The sequence below is a fragment of the Pundamilia nyererei genome, unplaced genomic scaffold, assembly GCF_000239375.1.
Source record: "Pundamilia nyererei isolate P.nyererei 1_Seehausen unplaced genomic scaffold, PunNye1.0 scaffold00267, whole genome shotgun sequence".
Lineage (NCBI taxonomy): Eukaryota > Metazoa > Chordata > Actinopteri > Cichliformes > Cichlidae > Pundamilia > Pundamilia nyererei.
The window spans coordinates 85282-106978 of record NW_005187668.1 but is presented as its reverse complement, the minus strand read 5'-3'; the positions used below and the strand labels follow the sequence as shown (position 1 = coordinate 106978).

The 21697-nt window shown below is 38.6% G+C and overlaps 1 protein-coding gene across 1 annotated transcript in view; it reads right to left on the bottom strand.

Moving 5' to 3' along the window:
• Nucleotides 1-13716: 13716 nt before the first annotated feature.
• LOC102197079 (alanine aminotransferase 2-like) overlaps nt 13717-21697 on the bottom strand; it is a 10833-nt gene continuing 2852 nt past the window's right edge. Inside the window, exons 2-11 of the mRNA XM_005750290.2 lie at nt 20165-20254; nt 19729-19837; nt 19491-19621; nt 17752-17995; nt 17294-17373; nt 17068-17204; nt 15280-15454; nt 15047-15202; nt 14656-14765; nt 13717-14560 (exon numbers count right to left, since the gene is read on the bottom strand). Coding sequence (XP_005750347.2) covers nt 14455-14560; nt 14656-14765; nt 15047-15202; nt 15280-15454; nt 17068-17204; nt 17294-17373; nt 17752-17995; nt 19491-19621; nt 19729-19837; nt 20165-20254 — 1338 coding nt within the window. The 3' untranslated portion in view covers nt 13717-14454. The remainder of the gene's footprint in view (nt 14561-14655; nt 14766-15046; nt 15203-15279; nt 15455-17067; nt 17205-17293; nt 17374-17751; nt 17996-19490; nt 19622-19728; nt 19838-20164; nt 20255-21697) is intronic.

The window sequence follows — 21697 nt, the reverse complement described above, 5'->3', positions numbered from 1 at the left end:
TTGATGATCCTCCCAGCTTTCCTCGGGCACCGCTTCCTGTAGATGTCCTGGAGGGAGGGAAGTTCACTTCCAATTATCCTTTCGGCACACCAGACCACTCTGTGGAGAGCTTTGCGGTTGTAAGCGGTGCTGTTGCTATACCTGGTGGTGATGCATCCAGTGAGGATGCTCTCAATGGCACAGTGATAGAAGGTCCTGAGGATGCAGGGACTCATGCTGAATCTTTTCAGTCTCCTGAGAAAGAAGAGGCATTGCTGCAAATTCTTCACTGTATTGTTTATGTGTACTGACCATGTAAGATCCTCCGCCAGATGTACACCTAAAAAAGAGAAGCTGCTCACTCTCTCCACAGCACTGCTGTTGATGGTGATGGGGGTGTGTGCTTCTCTGCACCCTCAGAAGTCCACTATCAACTCTGTTGTTTTTGTGACGTTGAGGGTGAGATGGTTGTCTCGGCACCAGTATGTCAGGGTGCTGACCTCCTCCTTGTAAGACCCACCACTGTAGTGTTGTCCGCATACCTTACAATGATGTTGGAGTTGCTTGTGTCTGTGCAGTTATAGGTGTAGAGTGAGTACAGGAGAGGGCTCAGTACACACACCTGTGGGGCACCAGTGTTCATTATGACGGGATACGAGGTGATGCTGCCCAGACTGACCACTTGGAATCTGTCAGACAGGACGTTAAGGATCCAGCTGCACAGAGAGCTCCTCAGAGCTGCCTAGATCTTGCCTTTTCCTGTCCAGCTTCGAGGGAACGATGGTATTGAATGCTGAGCTGTAATCGGCAAACAGCATTCTCACATACATGTCTCTGTTCTCCAGGTGCGAGAGGGCAGTATGTAGTGGCAGGGCTATGGTGTCATCAGTGGACCTGTTGTGGCAGTAAGCAAATTGTAGAGGGTCCAGTGAGTCGGGTAGTGCAGAGCAGATGAAGTGAATGTGAATGGCCAAAATGCAATGGTAGGTGTGTGTGGCTGGAGTTCTTTCTCTCTACCATCACCAAGAGATTGTTAATATGATAAAAGAGATCAGAAATTGTTCAGTAAATTACATTTTTTGGCATGGCTTTAAGAATATTTGTAGACTGAAACCCTGAAAACAATCACTGAAAATTATATTCAGTCCTTAAGTCGAAAGCTTGTTACACTGTGGGATTTTGGCCTGTCTAAAAACCAAAGTTGTATCCCAGGGAAAAATTTAGAATCCCTGCAAATTTCAAACACTGAGTTTGTAGATCAATGAGATCATTGCATTACTGCATCTAGGGAGCTGGAGCAAGATGGATGTACTGTATGAACAATCTGACAAAACAGGATGAAAACACATTGAAGAATTATAGTATCTTTGGTCACAGCTCCAAAACGGTGGTTCGGTGTTATGTAGTGAGAGAGGTTCAATATTGGTAATTTCACAAATTAAGAATGATCACAAAATGTGATTCCAGTTTTAACATACGCCTACTAACAAACAAGCAACAGAAATGCACAGGGTGTTCAGAAGCTTGCTTGCACGATGTGTCCTCCAGCTGTTATGATAATGGAGCCAAAGACCATGTAGAATGAAAACGGATAGCTTAGGAATCGTAGCAGTGTGTTTCAGGCTGTGATACAGTGCGTGTTATCATTGTCTTTGTGTCTTACCCAAGTTTAGTCCATTTGCAACTTGGAAATAAATTTTAAGATTTCTGATATTTCCCTTTCTGTTTCCGCCTTAAAGTGGATACATGAGTTCAACTGACACTTTTCACATGTGGAGGAAAATACATTTATAACTGATATGAAGAGAGGACACTGATAATACACAGACAGATAAAACAGAGATGAAAGCACAGACCAACCACCCTCCTCCAAGTATCTGCTTATTTTGTTGCTGCTGGTCAGCAGCAGCAGCCACCAACCACCTACAGGCAAAGTAGCACATTTAAAGGAAAAGCTGACAATGACTCCTGGTGGTGACCAGGAGTCATGTTTTCAGTTTTTCTTCTAATGATGTTTTTTTGGATTGAATTTAGAAAATATATTTGGTTTTTATAGTTATCTTGAACAAAACAGAAATCATCACATTGTTTGGAGCAATATTCCCAAAAAGATTTTTATGAAAACACACATGGAGAAAATAAAAACATTAAAAAGTATAATTTAACAAATAAACACTTGGGTCAGTGACTGAAAAGTAATGATAAAGTTTAAGATGTTACTATTTCAAAATAAAATCTCCACCACAATCAAACATTACAGTGAAGTGAATACATTTGAAGAAAGCCTGAAGTAGCTGTAACCTGTGACACAAAGGTGTACATTTGATAGTATGCAAGAAATCAAAACCTTTGCCTGTTATACTAAAAGTACAAAATGTAATTGTGAATAAAGAAAAAATGTTCCCAGATCATTTTCACTTCACTAAAATGTTTCAGCTTAAATGAACTTCTGCATTTGCTGTGTATATGATTGAGTTACAGACCATTGGGCACAAACGTTTGATGGGTCCTAGCTCCTTACATGACTACTGCTTTCTTACACTGTCAATCCAAATACTGACGTCATTACTCTGGTCCAATCATCTTCTCGCTAGCCTTCTTTGAGCCAATTAGCCTCTGCTTTGCATGGTTTAAATTGGTGCTCTCCACCATTCTTCCTTTCAGACTCCTCCCCATTGCTATCTCAGACACAGAGGAGTTCTGTCCTACCTCAATGAAAATACAAACTTCCTCGATCTAAATGACACAAAGTAAAGTTTGGGAGGGTTTAGGCTCCCAGTGAGCAGAGGGTAATTCAATATAAATCCATCTACTTACCAAGTTTACACTGGGACATGTGTCTTTTTTTATTCTGTTTTTTGTAACAGTGGTGATTTGAGTGTAAAAAAATATGAATTAATGAAATTTAGTTTAAGGTGGGACACAAAGATCATGTAGTGACTTAGCCATTCATGGAGATGCAACAATGTACAATGTTGTGAAAAAGTACTTGTCCCCTTCTTTTCTTCATTTTTTGTGATTTTGTCACAAAAATGACACGAGTAAGTACAAAATGTAGTTTTTTATGTTGATGGTTGATGATGATTTAATTTATTAAGGGAAAAAAGCTATCCAAACCTAACTGGCCATGTGTGAAAAAGTAATTGCCAGTGCCATCCTTGGCATAAAGAACTGCAATTAAGTGTGATAACCAGTAATGAGTCTTTCACATGGCTGTGGAGGAATTTTGGCCCACTCATTGAAGAATTGTTTTAATTTAACCACAATGGAGTGTTTTTGAGCATGAATGTCCTGTTTAAGGTCATGCCAAATCCTCTCAATCAGATTCAAGTCCAGATTGTGACTAGACCACTCCAAGACCTTTGTTTTGTTGTTTTAGCTATTCAGTGGGAAGTTTGCTGTTGTGTTTTGGATCATTGACCTGCTTCCTAAGCTGTGTGTACTTGAGCTTCAGAGCACGAATTGTTGGCCACACAGTCCTTCAGGATTTTCTGGTATAGAGCAAAATTCATGGTGTGGCACTGTTTTTTACTTCAAGTCATGTTTCTCTATTGCTATTGCTTTATGCTATTATGCGTTTTAAACTAAACTACAGTGTAGTTTAACTAAACTAAACTACACTGTAGTTTAGTTTAGTTAAGGTTAAACTAAACTAAACTTTAGCCCATCCTGGAAGACGGCAACAACCAGTTTACTGCCAACACTTACTTATCACTCATGCTTTCGCTTATGTCCAGATCTGTCCTGCTTCCACGGCATCTCCACACCAGACTAGCAGCTATTTATAAACACAATATTCTCAAAACATTTTGGGAATTTTTACTTTTACACAAAGTGATCACTAAAAATCTGTAAAAAGTGTTTTAATTACCAACAGTTTAACTTCAGTGTAATCAACCAAAATCAGTTACTGCAGAGTGGTGGGGCTGCTTTCAAGGGCTCCCTTAATCACACGGATTTGCCACATATTTGTTTTGGATTTTTTTTTTAACATTTATTTTTATCCCAAATGCCCCACTGACACAGCCCTCAAGAGATCTGTGGTTCCTCCCGGGACTGCGTCAGGGGGCTTTTGCTTGTTAGGGAAAGGTGTGAAAGGGAGAGTGGCTAAACTGCTGGTGCAGAGTATCAGTGCATAATCTGGTTAAAATGACAGATTAAGGTTTAAAGAGATATCTATCTATACAGTAGTATTCACAGTTGATTTTATGTACAGTAACTACATTATTGGTTACATTGTGCTGCAAAGGAAGCAACAGCATTATTATTAAAAGGTGTTTCCTTCATTCTGTTGTTGACATTTTTATCAGGCAAGTTTTTCCAGCAGGCGATGGTGGAAAGAACGAAGGCGTGCCAAGATCTCCTCCAGAGTGGAAGGAGGAGTCAAAATACACAGCCTGAGAGAGAAGGAAAAAGAAACACACCAACACAACATTAACATATACTACCTTGAAAAAGAACAGTCACATGAAAACTACTTACATTTTTAATGTGTTTAGATCACCAAGCATTTGACCTTTGGAATAGTGCCTGCATTTGCTCGATTTTACCAATTTTAAATATATACAACGAAACTAAATAGAGCCCTACATTTCATAAAGTTACAAATAAAGGATCCAGATTGTGTGCTAATTATTAGAACCTAATTATTAGTATCTGATTAACTAGTACTTATATAGCATTTCTTGCACTTGCTCTAACTGAGCACTAGAAGCACTTTATTACAAGACATGTTTCCCTATTCACACACATTCATATAATGCTTTAATCTGTACTAAAGTGTTAGCCAGTAAGCGTGGCTTCACAGAAAGATCTGTGAAACTGGTTTATTTTATTATATGTCTTTGTGTTGTTTCTGTGCTGCTAACCAACCAGGCTAGCAATAGCTGACAACTCTGTAATATGGCCACTTCTGGCTTTAAAAAACAACAACAACACAGTTAGGGACTTGAATGTTAACATTGAGGCTTCAGAAACCAAAGAGTGACAGTTCGTGGGTTAACTTAATCTTTTACATACAGTTTGCTATTTAAGATTTTTCAAAAACCTCTTTAAATAATGCAGTAGGAATGAGAATGCAATTCCAATAAAATGAAGCAATTAGCAATCAAAAAAGACCCAAGTAAAAATGTTAATGAGATAATGGTCAGCACAACAGCATCAGCAAACTGTTTATTTTGTCTACAAATCATTCTCTACATTTTTTCACAAATCACACATTTAGGGGACTAAGGGCTAATTAAAGATCTGACTAGAAACATAAAATAAAATTTTACCTGATGTGATAGTTTTTATCTTCCTGTCCATTCTCACAACCTGCCCCCACACAAATACCCTCTTCTCTCAGCAACCTCTGACAGTAAAGCACATCCGCCTTCACTTCCAGCCTCTGAAATTAAAGACAGTAAAACATTGTATCAATTTATGATTTTCACTGTTACATAAAAATGCAAGCAATTAAATGCTGGATTTTTAATGTTAACAATTTTTTTTACTCATATATACTGCTCAAAAAATGAAGGGAACACTTGAAAAATCCTAACTTTTCCTGACTGAAATCCTTACTTTTGGTAAGATTATAAATCTCGCTCATCCAAGTTGTGGGAGACGAAAAAATGCTTCTCCCGCTAAATTGATTCTTTCATTCACCCAAGTGACAGAAGAAGTGACTTGGGTGAGATCCAAGTGAAGAGAGACCTTTTTTTCTTCAGCGTGCATTTATGTTCCCAAACTGGGAAGTCTAATGTGATGTGGGGCAGTTTATAAGTTAATATAAACTGCAGTGGGCTTTTATTTTGACATTATTTTAATTTTAAAAGCAAAGCTGTAAAAACATACTGGATTAAATTTTACCCCTGAAATTTAAAAAAGTAGGAATGTAAAGTTCCCTGAAATCGAATTTTAAAAAAAACAGGCACACAATCAGAATAACATCCATATTTTTATCTTTGAAATCTCACCTTAGCCTCCTCTACGATGTGAGGTGGCAAGTGTACCCGGGGATAAAGAAAGAGTCCTGCCATTGATGGCTGACAGCTCATCCCTTCTACTCTATTCAGAAACTCACATGCCCGTTTAGCATTCTGGGAAAGAGTATCCTCAATATGATGAATCTCCTTTAAGAATAAAATAAATATTACTGTAGGCTGGGGAGCTCCTTGAAAAACACTCATTTACTCAACTGCAGTTTTATTCAACATATTGTATCTCATATCCTCTTGGATGCTATGGCTCACTGGGTCATGCTGACGCTGCACCAATGCTGTAAATATGTCACACAGCGGAAATTTGTGTTTTTATGTTTTATCAATCTGTGTATTGGTACATAGTGTTGATTTTATTTGCATGATTTTATAGTGATATTTATATTGCATGTTTGTTTGTTGATATTTATACTGCATGGTTTTATCCTCATATTTATATTTGTGTTAATGTTGTACCATGTTCCTTTAACCCACTGTGGACGAAACAGATAATTGTAGGCACCTGTGAGGTGGGGGCGTTCCCCAAGGTGGCCTATCAGCCGCCAGGTTGACCTATTAAAGGGGATGGTGAGCGCAGAGACAAAAGGAGAGAGGAGTGACGCGTGAAGGGTGAGGAGGCGAAAAAGGAACGCGTGTCGCACGTGTGTGGAACGAACTGCTGCCTGACTGTGGGGCGCCACGAGTTGTTCGGCGATCCAGTCCTAACGGCAGGAACGGCAACAGTGGGTGGCGATGGCTGCAATGCACGACAGGGCAGGGATGCCCCTCTGCCTGCATCTGACGGTGAGACGAGGGAGGCCGTGTTCAGGTGTGGAGTGGGGCGGGACTTTGCGGCGACGCGCTGTCAGGAGGAGACAGGTCTGCGATAGGAGCCTCCTCCCTGGTCTGTTGCTGACGAGTTTTACCATACTGGAAGAGAAGTTCCTCTCCTGTCTCTTTCATATAAGGACCATTCGCCCATGTGTGGCTGGACTGTGGGATTATGGGACTATGGGAGAGTAATTTTAGCATATGGAAAACATGTTTTAGCCTTGTTTTAATAGTGTATAGTTATTTCTGTCGGCAGGGTTTTTAGCGGGTTGCAACACTATTTTTATTGTATACGGGGAATTTTGTCTTGTATTTTTGTCTGTTTGTTTTTTTTTTATGGAAATAAATGGTGTTTGAAGCCAGTTAAGTTTCTGTGCCCTGAGCGCTGACCCACCCACTCCCCTTTTTCGCTTGTATGTATACCAGACGTGGTGGTGAAGATTTAGGTCCACCAGTCTTAGCGGCTACAAATATTCACAAGACTTTGGATTCACCTAACAGAGTATATCAGAGAAAGGAACAATCCCCCTGCCAGTTTAACAGTTCAAGTGTTATTGGGATGTTTACATGCCTACATGCATTGAGTTGCTGCTATGTGATTGGCTGATTAGATATTTGCATTAATAGCTGAGTCGGTGTACCTTATAAAGCGTCTGCTAAATGTACCATGACAACATGTAATGTGGATGCTGCGGCTTATGATGATAAACCAACAGCAAATCTAATTCCTCTGCAGTTTCCTTTAGTTTTGTGAATGTGTTTATCCTTGTGAAGCTCCTTATTGCATTTTTCCTACAGCATAACTGTTTTGTCTCCATGATTACACTTTAATACAATGCATTTACCAGAGATCCTTTTTGATTAAATAAAGACGTTACCATAGGACAGTCCCCTTACCTGTGTGTATGAGTTATAGGAAGAATCTTCAGGTCTAGGTGGATTAACACTAAGTTCCAGTGCCAGCTGTGGTAACACTGAAGCGCTGGAAATGACAGTTAAGTACTTTTTCACTGCTGGGTCAATGTTGATTACCTCCATATACCCTCCTCTCAGACCACCCCTAAACAAAGCAAATGCAGAGTTTAATAAACCGCATTGATTAACACTGATGAATGCTCTATCATTCAGGAAAGGAAATTCCAAAAGGTTAATTGTATTGATCTGGACATTGTATTTTCAGAGGCAGAGAAAACGCTTCTCGAACTCATTCCAGTGACTCCTTCAGTCACTCAAACCAGTGACTGACTAGGATGAGTGACAGAATCAACTTTGTAGGGTGTGCTTATATTCCCATCAGCAGTCGATTTGTATATTAAAAATGGACCCTATCGAGATGCCAACCACTTTTATGCTCTGAAGCTTTAAGAAAAAGTCAATTTTAGAGTTATTATATTTGAAGGCAAAAGTGATCATATTTAGACATGAGTGTTCATTTATCAGCTAACAGTAGCAAGCTTGGTTAAAAAGTCCATAAACTGTACAAGTACATAGATATCTGTGAAATAGAGCTAACTAATAAGGACATTGGGATAATAGGGACAATGACTAACACATGTTGAGGTTAGACATTGATCATTGAATGACACTCACTCTCCTATGTGGGCTGTGGAAATTGAATGGAAAGACACCAGCTCCATTGTCTCAGCGTACGTTTTACCCATCTCAGACAGCACTTTCTTGTAGGAAATAAATTCTTTGTCCTGGCCGTACACACTATCCTGGTGCACCTAGACAGTACAAGTGAACATCAAAAGAAAAAGTGAAAACCTGCACAACTCCTCCAAAGGGCAAGGGCTAAACTAAAACAATGAGGTTTTATGATATTTTAATTACTACGTGCTGACCTCGAGCTGCTTTTATAATAGCCCACTGCTTTCTGACCTTGGAACTATGATCTTGAAGGATTACATACTAAAATTGTGTATTTTATTGTCTTTACCCATATGGTTGGAGAAGAATTTGCTTATGTGTGATTTTTCTGAAACATTATAGCATCATTGTGGTAATAAAAACTGTTGTATGGCTCTCTCCATGCCCTTTTTAATATGACATATTACTTAACATGGTTTCTTGAAGTCAACCTTGGATGCTAACAATGAAAGTTTGAAGACAATCTATAAAAAATTGTGGGTAATATAAGTTTGTTTTTGTTTTTTTTACATATTTTTATATTTGGTTTCACTTGATTTTCACAAACATTAAGTCAGCTCGAGCTGTTACTGGTAGCTACCATCACACAAACTTTGTACATGATATTTTGAAAACTGTGGAGGTTAGACTGCTAACAAACAGGCAGGCAAAAACAGCCAGACTGATGATGTACTCTTTCTCTTTGAGGGGAGAGTAAACGTTATGCTTGTGGTCACCTCTTCAGCCAGTATGATGAGGCCATTGGTAGCAGCAAAGTGAATCACCTTCTCAATAGTTTCTCTGTCTTGCACGTAACCTACCAGGGGAAAAGTCACATTATTGAATGAGCTTCTATGAAGTAGCTGTAAACCACAAATCCACATGTGCAGTGCAAACAGTTAGAAAGAGACTCACATTTTAGTTTTTATTTAACTCTTAGGCTTTAAGACAGTTGACCTCTTAGCATGATATAGTTTTAAAAAAGAGGACGAGGATTCTCTTAACGTATACACGAATATAGAATAGATCAAAAGCTGTGCAGGATGTACCAACAATGGGCTGCTCACCTGTAGGTTTTCCTGGGTTGCTGATGTATATGGCTTTGGGCTCACAGTGGACTCTTCCAGCCTCTAAAGCTCTATGCAGCTCATCCAGGTTTACAGCCCAGCCTTGTTCTTCAAAAAGACGGTATGGAACCAGTGCCAGCCCAGTCATGTCCAGCAGCATGGGCAGAGTATGTGGACAGGGCATGGGGGTCAGCACACCTGTCTGAGTTTTGCCCTCTCCGCTGGTAAGCAGGTTCAAAAACACCTATAGTGCAAAAATTATGTTGTTTTTGTCATAATAATAATAATAATAATAATAATAATAATAATATTAATAGATGAAAATAGTGGGTAGTTTTGTGCATGATCAAAAGATGTGGTTGCAGCAAAGTGGGGAATTCACAGTAAGGAATGGTGTGGGACTGATACACAGTGGCGGTGGTGCTCATGGTCAGTGTTCGGTTACATCAAACATAGCAGAGATTAATTTTAATTTAAGCTGAAGAGAGTTGATTACAGCTTAGACTCATTCACTCAAGTCCTCCTTTATGCCAGTTATATACTATGATAAAGACACTGTTAGTGTAGGAAATAGAAATCAGTCTAAATAGCTGGGGGGTTTTTTGTTTTTCATTCACTGCTTGTATCCTAGATACAGATTCAAGCTAAGTACATTTGTATTCTCGTGTGCTGATATTTTTATATTAAGATACCAGCAGGTTCAGTTACCTTTGTATAACAATAGATGGTAGAATTGTCCTTCAAGGAGCTACCTTTTACTTTCTTACTCTGAGTACATTTCAGAGTCTGCACTTGTTCGCTTCTGCAACTTCTTAAGTGAAGAAGTTGCAGAAGTACGTTAACTTTTACTGCATTTTACTTTTCCTTTTTCTTGGCTTTGCCAAGTGGTTACATTTCTGGTGGTTACAAGTTAAAGGAATGGTTGGCCTGCGTCTTACAATCAGGATTTAAAGTGTCTGTCAGAGTCCAGAGAATAAGAATGATTTGCTAAGAAACACACCACATCACTCACCGATTACATCTGGTGGAACACCTTTCCAAGAATTGGCCAATTTTTAAGCATTTCTTAAGTAACTAATTATACAAAGCAGAAAGATATAGCTTTATTTAAAAAAGAAAACAAAAAGAAACCTTCATTAAAATGTTCAGTATAAAGTGTCACACCGACAAACTCTTCTGTAATCCAGTAGTTAAGATAATGTCTTCTGGATGAGAAGGCACGCCACCATCTCGCCTTGTGATAAATTCAGAAATGCTTTTCTGGACTTGTGGTAAACCACCGGAGGTTGTGGAGTATGAACCTGTCACAGGCAAAGTGATTAGACTGGCCAGCAGAAGCATTTATACTCACTTTGTGCATTGCTTGCAGATATAATTGTTTTTTCTCACCCACACTCCCTCCAGAACACATGTCCAGAAGCTTCTGTGCCCTTTGCCTGACATCCAGAGGAAGGCTTTTTTCTTTGAGGAGCTCAGGGTACAGACACACTGCCATAACCTAAGAAAGCAATCAGAAAGTGATGTGCTCAGGTTGACAGAGAAGTGCAGGTAAAATTCACAGATGATACATAAAACACCAACCTGGCGAATAAATGAGATAGGTGGCATTCCTGCCTTGTGTGGATCACCTGAGCTGACATCAATCACACTCTTGAAGGGTTTTTTTACACTCTGGAAAAATACATCAGTGTTTATCAATATTGACCGTTTTTTAAATCGACAGCTAAATTCTATCTATGCCAATCATGTACTTATCTCTTTAACCCTTTGACATTTGGTTTTCCCTTGGCTAATTTAAACTATATAGAGATAGAGAATGAATTCAATATTAACCATATATGACATAACCATAGCTTATACTTGTGGTTAAAAATGTACACTCATCCTCATCCATTTCCTTGACGTGGAGGTCAAGGAAATGCTGGCCTTTTTTTTTTAATAAGTAGAAGAATAAGAGAGCACAAAAAATAGTCTGATCTGTGGCCTTAATATTTATTTGGTTTTCAGACATTTCATTTGTAGTAACTATCAAGTTACTATATATATATATATATATATATATACATATATATATATACCACAGGTGGATATAATTCTTTGACAAAAGAGGATAAGCTGCAGATGTGTGGTTGACCAAATTGAATGACTACTATTTACTATTAAACTGCTAACAATGACTCATAATTTATACTGTCTCTCAACTTCTTTACAGCTGGCTCACCTGTGCAATCTGCTCTGAGATGCATGCTGCTAGACCCTGCAGGTTCACTGGGGCTCGGATCCCACGCACCCTGGGATTCACGTCCTGCACAGTGCTCATCTCTCCTGATTCAACTGTCTAACTGATCAAGGTCCAGCGAGAGGCCTGGAAATACACTCAGGAGGCGGGTACTTTGTAATTAGAATACCCGCCTCCTGATGAGTCTGGTCTTTAAGAGAAGACGGTGTCAGATTATTCAGCACCTTTTAAATTCAGATTTAGAAAAGAGCAAATGAGGAGAAACTAATACGGAAGAAATATACTCTTTCCTTCAAAGTTGCTGCTGACTGGTACACTCCAGGCTAATCACAGTTTGCCAGTGGTAACGCAATAGTGTTATCTGATTATATCTGAAGTTTTTGTGCCTTAATTGTTAAACTGCCTTTAATATCTGAAATTGTCCATATGACTTTTTCAACTGTGACACTTTTTGTATAAATAAAGCTTAAAAATGAATTTTACATACTTGGATATCAGCATATGTTTGAATCGGAATCCTTTGTAGTTTTTCTGCAGTCTGTTCATTTTGTTCGCTTTTAAATGTTTACCAGAGAAGTCTACTATTCTTAGAACTTGAACTTGTTCGTTTAAGACTTTTCCTACTTTAAAAACAAAAGAAATGTTTTAACCTTGTGACAAGCAGCACAGTCTGGAGTTTAAATATAAAACTAACTGCTTGTTACTGACTGACATAATGGGCCTTAAGTTCAAAAGTATAATCATACAGCAAAATAAGATCTTTTATTATTCCTTGGTGTAATAACGTTTTAAAGAGTTAGTACAAGCAGATATTGTCATGCCTTTTTAAAAAACTGAGTATATTTTAATCTGGGAGTATTTCCTGTAATTATATCTATTGTCGCTCTATGAATTATGTTAACTTTGCAGCTTTCTTCTTGTTTGATGGCAGATACTCCCTTCACCCTGGCCAAAAAGCCTAAAATGACCAAAGAAAAGTGGGAAACAGCTAAACATGAGAGGTTTTTAGACAAAATTGGTGTTTTTTTTCCATTGATTAAGCACTTTTTCCAGCCAAGAGTGATACCATAGATGCCCTATAGCTGCAGAAAAGGCTAACATTGTTATCTTTTTACAAAAAAACCAGCTAAACATAAGAGGTTTTTGGACAAAGTGTGTGTTCTCCATTCTTTAAGCACCGGTTCGAGCACCAGTTCGAGCACCGTTTAAGCACCGGCACCATTTCAAAAGTACCGGTTTGGTACTGGTATTGGATAAAACCTAAACGATACCCATCCCTAGTGCTCAGTGTGTCTGGTTTTGCTTCCCCTTGTCTCATTAGGTCTGATTCATCCCAGCTATCTTACCACCTGTTTCCATCCTCTCGTTGTCCTGCTTGTGTATTTAAGTCCCGTGTTCCTTCCTGTTAGCTGTTATGTTGTACCTTCACTATACTGTGTTTCTTCCCTCCGCATTCCCACTTAATTCCTAGTTGTCAGTTCCTCATTTATTTTGTAGTGTTTTAGTTTGAGTTTTTTAGTTTCAAGTTTTCTTTTTGTATTTGTAGTAAGTTATTTACAGCGAAATAAAAGCTGCTTCCTTTAGTTCATTCCTCTGTGTTCTGCGAGTCCTGCATTTGAATCCAATATCCTGCTTGCACACAAAACATGACATTAATCGTATGCTAATTGTTGCCTACCTACCGAGCTATGGTTAAGATAAGGTAAACACATTAGAAGAGCAAAGATGGAGGATGAGTGTTAGAAGGATGAGAAAATAAACTTTTTTCAGTAAAAGTTAATGTGAGAATCCCTGATAGGCAGAGACAAATGCAATCATATAGTAAAACAGACGCTGAAAATGGACCAGACTTCAGTCAAGACAACATCTGAGATCCATCCACAACACAAGGTTAATTAAGCTCCATTCTGTCCATGTAATCTTTCAGATATACCACGTGTTCATGTGTGTGTTTAAACATTCAACGATTACGTTCCTTTTCAAGATAAATAAAGCACATAGAGACATGTTTCCATGCACCTCAATTTATTTAAGATTTCCACAACACATATGAATCAACGATAAGACCTAGACAGTTATAATTCATCTAAAAGCGTCACTCTTAGCTTTGTTCACATTAACTGGAAAACCAAAAAATCTGTTTTATTTGTTGTTGGATATCATCCACCTATGCTTTATTCAAATTTTTTATACAAGCCCAGATAAATGGTGTGGGTTGTATCATGAAGATCATAAAGAATGAAATTTCTGCCCAGGTTAATAATGACTGACTCTAGTGTTGTAAGCTGACAGAGTGCTGGCTAACACTCTAACTTCTAAATAAAGTGCTCTGATTTGTAAAGCTGATATGATGGAGAAAAGGAAGGTTTTGCGTGTGAGTGAGACCAGGAAAGAATGAGATGGACATCAATGATTTACTGTGGCACACAAAAAGGGAGCAGCTGAAAGAAGAAGAAGAAGAAGACGCTCACTACTGAGAATCATGAGCATCATGTCAAAACTTCAATATAGCCTATGTTGTTTTTGGCTAAATTCTTTACTGTTGGAACTGTTGCAAAGCAGATGTTACTATTGCAGAATGACGCTGAAATCTTTCTAAAAAAAAAATTATTTTAGTTATACAGACAGTTATTTGAATTATCCTCTTGAGATACTTCACATAAATCTGACCAATCTCAAGTTTACACTTAGTTTAGGCCACCCTCCTCCACAGGGCACTATAAGCTGACTTCTTGCTTCTCTTTCTTTACACTTCTGTTGGGGTCACAGTGCCACCCATGAGACGGCAGTGAAAGGAGGTGAGGCGAGCTAGGACCTCTACCAGGGTGTAATGAGGAACAAGGATGCATAATCTGCGGGAGAGCACCACAAACAAGAGTCAACTTTTTTGAAGCAATACAACATGCAGTACAAACCTCAAAAGGTTTTATGATTTCATATACTTTACCTCAAATGGAAGCTGTCAGTCATTTCCCCATGTTCACCTGCACCAGCTAATACACCCTCCTCTTCCAGTAATTTCTGACAGTACAGAACATCAGCTTTCAGCCCCAATAACTGAAAACAGAAGTGCATATAGGACAGTATGGCTTTCAACTTTTGTACCATCAGAATGATGTTTTTTTTTTTAATATTCACATTTTTTTCACAATCCCTCAATAGTCTGTTTTCAAGGTTAAGCCATGTAAGGAATAAAGATGGAATCAGGTTCAAGTAAGGATAATGGTTTGGCATTCATTTGTAATGGCTAAACTTAGTGGTTAGACTTGGTATTCCATTAACATTGATAATAGACTGATGGAGAAAGAAAGATGGAAGATTGTTGGAACATTTCCCACCTTGGCCTGCTCCTTAATCCCACATGGTAAGTGCAGGCGAGGAAAAACATAGATTCCTCCAAGCACTGGCTGACACCTTACCCCTGGCAGTTTATTTAGGAGCTCCTGAACCCATTGAGCATTATGGGACAGAGTAGCCAGGATGAAGAAGGTCTCCTTTGTGAACAGAACAACAAGTAATTAAAAGTAAGAGTGTAACAAAGGACAACTGTTGGCTTTTGTTGTTTCCTCACCTGCATGTATGTGTGATACGATGGGTCTCCAGACTGTGGCGGATTGACCATAAGATCCAAACCAAGCTGTCCTGTGACTGGAGTACTGATATCACCACACAATGTGTTATCAAAATAATAAATCACCTCTGGATCCATATTAACTACCTCCATGTATCCAGCCCTCAGACCACACCTAAGATGCAGACACAGATTATCTTAATTAATTTATCAATATAATGCATTTAAAATTTGAGAAATGTCTAAACTATTCATTTAAATGCATGCATGGTATAAGAAGGCATGAAAAGTGAAGCTTGAAAGTATATTTCAAAGTGTATTTAGCCTACATTAATTCTAATGATCAGTATGTGGTTGCATAAACAAGCTATGCTATAGAAGCCTAAATCCCTTTTCACAAAGGACACGGCGCATACAGTGCTGCGCACAGAAACACATTCACTTCTATTGCTTGTGGTGCAGAATAATGGTTTACTGCTGCGTCAAGCAAAGTGCAGCGCAAGCATATCAGCAAAAGGTACTGACACATCCCGTGGTCAAAGTTCAAACCAGTTTAACTTTGACTGCTGCGCGTTGTTATGTAAATTTGTGCAACCAATAAAAAAGAAGCCCACAGTTGCACTAAGTTCAACCATAGGATGAAGAAAAAAATTTTGCGCATATTCGAGTTGGGTGAACTTTTTGACAGAAGTTAAGGTGCATAGTTTTTAAACTTCCAGAACTTCTTCTTTAAAGCTTTCTTCTTTGAGAGATACTTTTTTTTTCTTCACATTTGAACATAATACAACACAAACTCTCAAAGAGGACACAAAGTCACAGAGATACATGTTTTGAAATGACACGGAGCTGGGGCATCTAGTACATGTAGAGCGGCCATAAACAAAACTGACATACAAGCAGAGCGCAGCGGCATTTTTAATAGATAAAAGGCAAATGGTTTGAACATGAATTAAGGCTGTAGATTGGGGAGAGCCTCAGGTGGGACTGGCGGAGGCTCTCAGGCCAGGCAGATCTCCGTGTACTAATGACAAGCTTGTATAGCAGAGTGTGTCAGATATAGATAGAGCCAAAGCAGACCCAGCAGACTTGCTGTGGTGCAAGTAGTGGTAGAATGGCCTGTTCTGGCTGGAGCCAGGCTGGAACCAACTCCGGTGTTTCCTAGCATTTGCTACAATTGATTCATTTGCAACTTCAGCCAAATAGCCCAAACACTCACTAACCTAACATCTCCCAAAATTCCTTTTCAGTGGATGCCTCCACTCAAGAAGCCTTTGACACACTCTTCGGTTCAGCCTCCATCCCCATTAAGCCACATCCATCTCAGGTAAAATGCACCCATATGCCTTTTTCTCTCGCTGTCTCTTTCCCAAAAAACAATAGACAATGATGTTGGAGACATTGGCTAGAAGGAGTTGAGCACCCTTTTCTTTGCATGGACAGACCTTAGCCGTGCCTTTTGCTCATCAAGCCATACAGATGCAATTTTTTCTGCACAAGTCTGGAGGCCTCCACCCGAGCCGGAGGTTTCTGCACCTGCTGGTCCCATCACCTCCGCCGGTCCACAGTGGAGCATCGCTGGACTGGCAATATCTCAATTATAAAGTATAGAAAATTGACTGAGGCCTAAAATGATATTATTACAAATATCTTTAAAAAACACTACATTTTTGCGCCTCCGGCTTCCAGTTGAGCTCCAATGCCACCACTGTCCATGCGGCCATCCACCAGAACTTTTGTCTAGGATCCTGTTGGAAATTGTTGTTGACAAACATAAGAGACAGAACTCACTCTCTAATGCAGGTACTGGATAAAGAGTGGAAGGAGATCAGCTGCACTGTTTCTGCAAGCTCTATATCCATTTCAAACAGGACTTTCTTATAGGAAATAAACTCTCTGTCCTTCCCATACACGCTGTCCTGGTACACCTGGAGTGCAGAGGAAAGAAACTGATAGATAAAGAAAACCTGACAAATGCATAATAAAAAGCCAATCTGAAAAGACAGCTCATGGTCACCTCATCAGCTAACAGTAGGACTCTCTCAGCTGCTGCGAACTGAATCACTTCCTCTATTGACTTCCTGTCCTGCACATGGCCTAGAAAGACAAAGGTAATATAAACAGTGATGAAAGAAGACTGTATCTCCATCTAATGTACAGTACAGTGCAATAGTTACACCATTTGGCACATCCTCTACAGTGAAAATAACAAATAGCAAAGTTTTACAGATTACAGTCTAAAGTAAAATGTCAGTCATATATATTTAACCTCTTTAATATTCTGGATATTTATAATTGAGCTATTTGTATATATTAGAGCTATTTCTAATATTTTGTAACTTTTTAATATATTGTATTATTGAATTTATTTCAGTCAGTTGCTGTCCAGCAACTGTAACCACATAATTTCCTTCGGGATTAATAAGGTATGCTGATTCGGATTCTCATTTCACTTAGCTACTGTGTTTTACTTACCTGTGGGATTTCCCGGGTTGCTGATGTAAATGGCTCTGGGCTCACAGTACCCCCGAGCAGCCTTTAAAGCTTGATGCATGTTATCCAGGTCTACAGCCCACCCTCTCTCCTCTGTCAGCTGGTACGGTACCAAGACTACCCCAGCCTCCTCCAGCACATTGTACAGCATGTGTGGGCAGGGCCCAGGTATCAGCACGCCTGTCCGAGTATTCCCCTCACCACTGGCCAGCAGTTTCACAGCAATCTTATAACAATAATCGAAAAAGCTATATTTTTTTCCTTTAGGGAGAGCAATCTTTTCTGTCACTTTTTGCTACAGGTTATTAAAAAATCAGGAATAAATGAAATAAAATAGAATGTTTGAAGCAGAAAACAAAGTAAAACTGTTTCCCCTCGCAACTCCCTTTGCAACAATGAGAGATCACTCACACATTTAAGCTTTTCTTTACAACTAACTCAATAAACTATGTTTAAAGGCTAAATTAATACAATACACCTGGTTGTTTCAAAGATTCTAAAAATATGTTACATGTAGAAGTAAAAATGTTTAAGCTGTTGTTTGAGAATATTTTGGTTATTTTGGTTGAGGTTTTTACAATGTGTAAAGACTGGACATTATTATTAATACAAATCATATTATTTTTCAGTTAAGTGCAAAGATAAAATGTGAAAGCTAAACAACTACTACAGTTTGCTATAGCAGAAGATACATAAAAAAGTCATGGAAAGGATTTCCACGTCATCAAATTGCTTTATTTCAGCATTATGCAGGTCTGTTATTCCAACTTAATGTACTTGAGTTGGCTTATTAATTAATGATGAATCAACTTATTTACTGCAGTTGAGTCCAGCTTAATTTAATTGAGTTGATCCAAGCCACGCAAATTACATTAGTCCAGCAAAAGCACTTAATGCTGATAAAAAGTCATTTATGAACAATAAATAGCAATAGCATACACGTGGTGTGTGTATAATTTCCTGCCTCTTGTGACCCTAGTGATTTTCCTGTGGTTTGTAATGATTTTGTGATATTGCTAGTCCAGGCAACTAACCAGTCTTGCTAGCTTGCATTATGTCATCTCAACAAGAATAAATTTAGCAAGTGTTATGCTGATGAATTTGATGCAGATTGTATATGTTTCAACTATGTTCACTATAGAAACATCAAATTGTTTAGTTCAAATTACAACTTAGACTCTTTAAATGAAATAACTATCCAATTTTAGTTTTTTGAGCGATGGTAAACCCTAAAGATTTGTGGATGTGTGGTCTGAGTGATAGGTGTGTTCACTCAGATAACTGCACTTTCCAGCTGTCTGTTTTTATGCTATTGTGTCCTTTCAAAGCATTTTAAAAAAAGATAAAGTGGCTGATAAAGTTGGACATTGCATCTTGCTTAAAATGTGTTTTATTGTGTGGCCTCCCTTGATGTTAGACATGTTTAATTATGTAGTGCAGCAGTCCCCAACCCCCCGGGCATCGGACCGGTTCGTGAGTCATTTGGTATAGGCTGGGACTGATCCACTGCCCTGCGACTTATAGGAATAGGTGGCTGAGATGAATGTCATATGTGCTGTTGATATTATTTTACTTGTTTCTAGTTTTCACGGTGCTCCATGATTGTGAGAGGAATAAAAGAATTGTGGACATCAGTATGAAGCGTGGATTCTTTCGACCAGAGTAGATACATGTAGCATTTGTGTAACTAGAAATAGTACGAATAGTGTTCATAGTCATACCATTATAGCCCTTTGAGAGCCAGCAGAAATAAAGATGTTTTGGGCATATGAAGGAACTCCATCTCTTTTTGTGATGAACTCAGCGATGCTTTGCCTCACATGACGAAGACCAGAGGATGCAGTGTATGAACCTATCAAATTATAATTATTTAAGTATATTTCAATATACATGTGAGTTAAAATCCCAGACTCTCAAGTTTAAAATTCAGTTTGTACATGCAAATTTTTTAACCCTCACCCACACTTGCTCCGTCACAGGCCTCCAGGAGTTTCTGAGCTCTTATCTTGACATCCAGAGGAAAACATTTGTCTTCCAGCAGCTGAGGGTATATACACACTGCCAAGACCTGAGGAAGTAGGCCAGATTCAGAGAGGAGTTTGTAGACAAGACTTTTTGAACAAGGAAAGTGTTTTTAACACATTAAGAAGACAACATGGTTACAAATATAGGATATGTATGGTGCAAGAGTAATATAAAATGCAGGAATTAACAATAATCACTATACATTACATCCACTGCAGAAAGTAATGGACATAAATAAAGCACATGAAAATAAAATGGATAAATAAGATTACACTTAAAAAAAATCACAACTTATATGACAGATACACAAGTTTGACAGGAATGCTTACACAACACAAAAAGTTACACAACACAATTAATGAACACTAACCTGTCGAAGAAATGAAACACGTTGTAAATCAACTCTGTGGGGATCACCTGAGCTAACATCAATCACCTTCTTGAAGGGTTTCTGCGCCCCCTGCAGGACAACACATGTTTAGGACTCAATTCTCTAGACCCGAAACAGATTTTCTCATTTCTCGCAACATTTCTGAGGTTCTTAGCTCCCAAGTTAGCAAACAGTTTTAGAGAAACAACTCAGTTAAAACAATTAACTCATAAATGAAGAAGCAGTTTGAATGTTTATTACAGCTGAAAGTTTCTTTGATTTAATGAAAACCAGCCTTTTTAAAATATTTAGATTTTTAATCAAAATGGCAGTGGACCACAGAAGTGTGTTCCTCATCTTCAAATTTTCTTAACTCTTTAACCCTTAAGTAACCCCTGAAGTTCCTTTCTGAAGTGAGCCATTTCTGTCATATTTAACGCTTTTGGTTGAACTCTTTCACTGAGACTTCAACTTTGCTAGCTCTTCATTCCTCAAAGATTTTATCCAAGCAGCTCCGCTATGTTTGAAATTGCTGCAAACCTGTTGTGTGTGTGCTCTGTGAATATGCTTACATATATCAGGGGCAAATATGGGTTTAATATCCTGCCCAAAGACACTCAGTTAATCAGACTTGAAGAATCAGGGACTGATATTGTGTTTAATTAAAAATATTAAGTAGGTTGAACTCAATTTTTAACAATTTGTTATTAGAACTCAATTTAAGTAAGTTACCAGTACTTTTTATGCAAAAACGCTGATCAACTCAATTTATTTGAGTTGTCTTAACTTAGAAAAACTAAGTAAGCTGGAAATGTTGCTTCTCAGTGCGGAAGGCTGAAAGACGTGTTTTGAAAGTGCCACGCCACTACTGTCCCCCTCCCTAGCATGGATGTTAATGTTAGCTATGTTATATTGCTGCCTCTGTTCGGTGGTGTCGAGCCAAACGGACTTTAACGTGTGTTTGAACAAGCTGACGGTTCACTCGTTAAGCTGAAAGAAAGATGCTTTAATCACAGGAGTCACACATGTGTCCACTGAACCATCTGGGAACTCTTCTTGTTTCGTAATAACACAAATACTAAATCCTCCTTCTTTTGTGCTGTTTTGTAGCAGTGTGTACACCTGAGACTGTCACCTGTCTGTCTGTGCTGCACTCTCTCTCTGTTTCTTTCTCTCTGTGTTGTGTAATAAAAGTATGAACATGTATTTATAAGTTACACTTGTGTTTGAATCCTGCAGCTTATCACACATTTGATTTCCATGTGTGACACCTGCAAGTGTCCAGAGTGATGACAGACTGAGGGACCCACTGCTGCACATCATCTGTGAGGCATTGCACTCACTGAAGGAATAACTGAAGGAACAACATTTGTCTCTTATATATGATACACCTATATATGCACTGTCAAAGATACTTGTCTTTGAGTGAAGATTTAAGGTGATAAGACATATAAATAACTGCAACTTGAATCTGTACTGAGGCTCAGTATTTGACACAGAGTTCATGTTCACTGCTGTAATAGCTAATAATGA